The following is a 6,122-nucleotide window of genomic DNA, read 5'->3' as shown; positions in this document are numbered from 1 at the left end:
TACTGCCATTGATTTTTATTGTTAAGCACTTTGGTGATGGCTGCTGTTTTTAAATGTGCTTTATAAATAAATTTGACTTGACATTGTTACAAATTATGCAAGCACTAAGGTAAAATTATAATGGAAACAATAAATAACAATTACTAAAACTCAGTTTTCCAAAATGTAAAAAAGGAGAAACAATTATTACTAATACTAACAACTTTATAATTGTTTCAGTTTGCAATTTGATGAGGGCCCCTTCTACAGAAGCACAGGAAAAAACTAAATTAATGCACTTTTAATTAAACCATTATGTGTTGGATCTTTAAAGCACAAGTAGCCTCACTGAAGCACCCACATCTAGATCAGCATTCGAGGCCCTTTCAATATTACAGTGGCCATTAAGAACATCAAATTTTGTAATTGCACTAATTGGAGCCATTAGTAAAATAAATAGACTGGAGCTGCTTTAAAAATGCCCCGGGAGTCCTGTGTGAGAGATGGATATGATAAAGTGGCTGCCTTTGTGTTTTCAGCTCCCCATAAATGATCCAGAAAATGTTCTAATGAACAATACAGGTGGGAAAGTTCTGAATCCTGGAGGTCTTGCTACCATTCTGCTTTGTTTGCGGGTGACTTGGTGGATAAACATTCCCAGTTAATGACCAATCTCAGAGCAACCAGTATGGCTGACTGAAGCCCAACTAACCCCTCAGCAAAAAAGATGTCTGAACCTGACCCGCCACACACAAACCCCTCCAAACTCCTAGGGGGAGTGTATAAATGAGGAACTCTGTTAATGAAGCACGTCAATGAGCATTATTTTATTATGTGCACCTGATTCGAGAGCTTAAGTGATATCGTGTTCACCATTTGGCCAGCAGCTCATCACTAGAGAATATCTTGATCACATGATGCACATTGAGACGTTGGTTTAGTTTCAGAGCAGCTCTTGTCTGACTTTTTTATTAAAGAAATATTCTAAGTGTGCAACTACCACAATCACAACCCTGTCACTCTGTGGGTTGTCTGTAAATGACTAAACTTCCTCAACGTGGATTAAGCCTTTTGTCAGTCAACATATCCATTTCTACAAATCAAAATGTCTGGGGAAAAAAGGTAAATTAATCTAAAGAGGTTGTACATGTCTACAGGTCAGTGACGTATGTTTTCTAATAAAGGAAGGGAGCGTAGCTCTTCTGTTTCCACAAATACTGCATTTACCCCAGTGAAGCAACTGTTGCTACCTTTTAATCTAAAAAGGGTAAAGGTATTTTCCAAACTGCATGGAGTCCATCAATCAATAGGCCTTTCACGATAACAAACTTTGCTGGGCGATTGTCTCAGAAATTATTGCGATAAATGATATTATTGTTTTAAATTTGACAATTATTAGTAATTACTGTCGAATTTACCTCTTTTCACCACTGGATGGCAGTATAAGACTGTTTGAACCGAAGGATGGATAGTGAAGGAGCGAGCAGCGTGTCTCTTTAAGAAAAATGGGAGGGAGGCCCCTCGACGTGACATGGGCTGTCGTTCCTGTTTTTCAGATCTCAAAATGGCGGATGCTCGGTGTGGTTTGAGCTTTTTAGCATAACATTTGTCACACAAAGCTTTTAATTTAAAAAAAATCAGTAAACAAGTTCTCAGCTTCTTTTTGCAGAGGAAAAAACACTTTTTAGACAAAAGGCAAAAGATTCAACCTTGAATTTTGGAGCTTCGACAAGACTTAGGTTTTTTTCCACCGTGGTTGGCCTGTTAGCTTAGCTTGTCAGCTTAGCTGTTTTTAACCATCCAAAAACGTGATTTTAAAGAAAAGAGAAATCTTCCTAGGAGTGCACATCCCAGCATATTCACCCCAAAGTCAGACTGTGCAATGCCTAAAAAACCCAAGAGCTCAATCTTACTCTACTAGCAGGTTAAAGGTGAAAGTTGGGGGAAAAAAAAAAAAAAAACAGAACAAATTTGAGTTGTTTAAAGGGGTTGCAGAAGAAAGTCTCTTCTCTTTACACTGCAGCACTAACCAAGTTAGTAAAATTTCATCTTAAAACTTCTAAAATATTACAATTCTGTGTCAGAAGGACCAGAGATAAATCATGTTCCAGCATGATAAAGCTTCTCTACTTGTAGACGTATCACATACAAAGTCCCTGGTTAGTATAAGTAAATAAACAAGCACTAAACTAAAACACAGACAGCTGTCAACAAATGACTAAACTTTGTAATAAGCTTCAATAAATCCAACATGTGGGTTGGACTTCTCTGTTTTGTGAAGCCCTGGAAACATTTCCATCTTTCGGCACCATTGCTGCTAATTCTGGAAGTAAAACAAATATTTATTATTTTACAGAGAAAGGCACTGCATATTTTAAAGTCTCAGTCATTTCCCTACAACAATACCCCGTTAGTCTATAAGCATGCTTGACTCAGTTTAGATTTCACGTAGTGATTCCCACCATGACCTCACTAATGTCCCACAGTTTAGACGCCAGGTCCTGGCTTGTGGCCTTGTCCAGAAGAACCTGAGGTTGACAACCTGCAAAACACTTTCCCTGCACACCCTCCACATCTGGGCTGGAGGCCAGATACACTGAGGTTCGAGCTCCTTCCTCTGGGCTTTTAAACAACCCCCAGGAGAGCAGGTTAAAAAGGGGCTTAGCTAACGCTGGAACGTGCACATGCCTCCCCAGATTAGTCCTCACGATGCCCGGAGTCAGAGCGTTCACCGTCACTCCGCTGCCCTCCAGGCGACGAGCCAGCTCATGGGTGAACAGCAGGTTGGCCAGTTTGCTGCGACTGTAGGCCAAGGCTTTGTCATAGAACTGCTCGCTGTTCAGGTCCTCAAAGTTAATCTCACCATGCTTGTAGAGCTTGGAGGAGACCACCACGATCCGGCTGGGGGCTGAGCTTTTCAGGAGGTCCAGCAGCAGGTGGGTGAGCAGAAAATGACCCAAATGATTGACCCCAAACTGCATCTCAAAGCCATCCTCTGTCCTGGTGTAAGGACACTGGAAGATTCCTGCATTGTTGATCAGCACATCTAACCGAGGCTCCTCCTGATGAACAGCACAAAGGAGACCAGTGAGGGTTGCAGTGTGCAGCTGGAGGGAAGATCAGAATGAAGTTACAGCCTCATCTTAACCAACTACTGACAGTAGAGAATATTTTAATCCTTCAGTTTAAGGGCAAGTTGTGGTATTGCAGCTGCATCTGATGCAGCTTATTAAGACACAAAGCTTATAAAGCAGCCATTACAGTACATGCTGTACATATGGTACAGTTTGTGAACAGAGTACTATTAGAAATATGAACCATTAGTAAGGTAAAGCTTAGTGCTTCTTATATTTATTTGACAATAAAAGCTTATAATTTGTTTAATAGATTATTTAAACTGTAAGGAAATGCCTGTCTGACATTAAAGAAAATAAACTGATATACCATTGAACCATTTTTAAGCCAATATGTGGCAACAAAAATAATAATAGGCACAGTGATGTATAGCTTCTACATAGCTCACTAAATTGTGGTTTAATTACAATAAGGACATATTTTTTAAACTCTTGGTGGCTTTTCAGTATGAATGATTTTTTATAACTTATTTACCTTACGCATAAAGTAATATGTAAATATGTGCATTTAGAATATTGCTTCAGTTTCCAAAATGGTCAAGCCAGATGTTTGCTTTAATAATAGTCCCAGTTTATTAAATACATTTTACTTATAAATCTTTTATTCTGTATTTGTTTTAAGAAAAAAAGATGCATTTTTCTTTATGAAATGTAAAGCTTACATCATTTATTTACTGTATTTTGTAGTGCGTTATGATATTGTGTTTGAAATAAAGTAAAATGATGCTAAATTACATTTGAAAATATAACATTTTGTTTTAATGTTTACTTCAGTTTTGTTTGTTTGCGTGTTTGTTTTTCATGGAGCGAGCCATCTGACTACCTTTATGATATTTTCACAGAAAGTCTGGACGGATTTCAGCGACGCGAGGTCCAGATGTTTGACCGCCACCTGCGCGCTGTCTGCCCCGGTCTGCTGCCGGATGTCCCGGGCCGCCTCCTCGGCTCGGTCCGGGTCCCGACAGGCCATGATCACCCGGCCCTGGAGCTTCACAATCCCCGCTGCCGTGGCTTTCCCTATCCCGCTGTTCGCTCCGGTCACTATTACCGTCTTCCCGTTCATCATATTTACGAGTTATTCTTCGTTAATACGGCTACTAACGCTACAAGCTACAGCTAACGCTAACTAATGACACGTGACAACAACAAACCGGAAAAACTTCATTACCCAGAATTCACAGGATGCATTTTTATCCTTAGAATGACCGGAAATACTCTAAATTGCTTTGCATATGCCACTGTTTAAAGAGCTGCTTTTTGTTAAATTCATATTTTAAATGTACGCTATTCATTACACAATTTTTATCCTCCAATTAAACTTTTATTAAAGTTGAATAAGCAAACACTGCTAAATCAAAGTCAAGTCAAAGTCACTTTATTGTCTAAAGTTGCAAAATGTACAGGACATACACAGGATTGAAATTACATTTATGTCAGACCCCGGTGCAACAATAACCATTTAACATTAAAACATTTATTAAACATAAGCATAAAATGAAATAATAAAAGCATGATACTGTCTTAAATTGTACTATTCGGTATAAAAATATTAAAAAAAGAAGTATATCTATAAAATAAAATGAAATGAAATGAAGGTCCTGACGTTGATAGTGAGTGGCAAAGCAGCACATGAAGTGAATGTACACAGTGTATGTATGAAGTCCTTGATATTGGTGTAGGTAAAGTGACATATGCAATAAGACTAGTAAAAAATATATTTGTATATCAGCGGTAGTGTAATATAAGCAGCAGTGTGAGTATAAGCAGTAGTGCAAATGTAAACAGTAGTATGAATAAAAACAGTAGTGCAAATGTAAACAGTAGTATGAGTACTACTTTACAGTAATGGTACAAGACATCATTTTAATTTTGAGTAGTGCTCATTCAGCAATTGCTACCCTTATTGATAGAGTATTTGTTTCTTCTAAATTTATTGATCTAAACCAGGGCTATTCAACAGGGGACCCGGGGGCCAAATCAGGCCCATGGGTGAGCCCTACCTCGCCCCACGAATGGGTTCATTTTTAAATAAAACTAGATTTTAAACCATAAAACAAACATACTTAATGACAATAACTGCTGAATGTTTGGTCCCTGGGCTCTTGGCTTTCAGTAACTGTGGCCCCTGAGCAATTTAGTTGAGTAGCCCTGATCTATATGCAGCTTTAAACAAACTGCTTAAGTGTGTCCCTCAGAGATACATAAAGGTAATTATTGTAATGGAGCAAAATAGGTTACAAACTATTAAAATGTTTTGACTCAAGCTCCACGATTCCGTAATGAATTCAGTTCTGCAGTTAGTTAAAAATAGTGCAATTTTTATTTTTATTTAAAAAAAATTAGTCTGAGAATACACTGGGGTGGGGAAAAAAAAAGGTGTGGTTTAACTTTTATGCAACATGTCTTCTTGCAGCAGAAGTGCTCTTTAGTGAACAGAAGTTCTGCACAAGTTCTTAACAACTTTTTAACGAATTCATGAGTTTAAATTTTAGTTTGAGAAGTTTGTGAAAATGTGTGGTAGTTTCACATGTGAGTAAATGTTTTCTTGACGCTGTTAAAACAGCAACCAGGCCAAATTGATGACAAAATAAATCTTTTTACACACCCTTTAAGTAGCTTTTTTAGGAACTTTAAACTCTCATAATTTCTATCATCGCATGGTTTAGTTGTCATTGTGTATGTAAACGGGTGTGGATCAGTTTGACTCTGGTCAGCTGGTCTCTGGGGTCAGATGTTATCGATCATTCCACTGAAAGACCTTAACATGTCCTGAGATCACTTGTGTTATGATTTGGCTGCATATTAATGAACTGAAATTGAATAACTGAAGATGTGATGATGTTTAAAGACAGCTGTGGACGTGAACATGTTAGTCTAGAAATTTTTGTTTCTTATAAAATGATTAAAACCACATTAACGCTTCACTGAGGATTCATAGTCAGTGAAAAGCTTGCCACTTTTGCACGCTACTGAAAATCTTCATGTTCTCTGAGCAGGATTCTCAGATTT

General features: G+C 38.0%; 1 protein-coding gene across 2 annotated transcripts; it reads right to left on the bottom strand.

The window, feature by feature from the left end:
- Nucleotides 1–2,250: 2,250 nt before the first annotated feature.
- Nucleotides 2,251–5,556, bottom strand: LOC119427420 (retinol dehydrogenase 14-like). Of its 2 annotated transcripts, XM_037695032.1 has the most exons (3): nucleotides 5,543–5,556; nucleotides 3,937–4,177; nucleotides 2,251–3,041 (listed from the first exon to the last, which is right to left on the bottom strand). In XM_037695032.1, exons 2-3 carry the CDS (start codon nucleotides 4,174–4,176, stop codon nucleotides 2,424–2,426), a joined length of 858 nt encoding a protein of 285 aa, XP_037550960.1. In that variant the 5' UTR covers nucleotide 4,177; nucleotides 5,543–5,556; the 3' UTR covers nucleotides 2,251–2,423. The 2 variants fall into 2 exon arrangements, with proteins under 2 accessions (XP_037550960.1, XP_037550959.1); XM_037695031.1 differs by lacking the exon at nucleotides 5,543–5,556 and having other exon boundaries at nucleotides 3,937–4,248.
- Nucleotides 5,557–6,122: the final 566 nt, after the last annotated feature.

Source organism: Nematolebias whitei, chromosome 21, assembly GCF_014905685.2.
Source record: "Nematolebias whitei isolate Nwh7 chromosome 21, NemWhi1, whole genome shotgun sequence".
Lineage (NCBI taxonomy): Eukaryota > Metazoa > Chordata > Actinopteri > Cyprinodontiformes > Rivulidae > Nematolebias > Nematolebias whitei.
This window is presented reverse-complemented; position numbering and strand designations above follow the sequence as displayed.

What these genes read in the sequence shown, in the direction of transcription:
- LOC119427420 (XM_037695031.1), bottom strand. Translation starts at nt 4,179, where the DNA reads ATGATGAACGGGAAGACGGTAATAGTGACCGGAGCGAACAGCGGGATA. An exon ending in TCTGTGAAAATATCATAAAG is followed by an intron (nt 3,042 to 3,936) that starts GTAGTCAGATGG and finishes GCTGTTCATCAG; the next exon opens with GAGGAGCCTCGGTTAGATGT.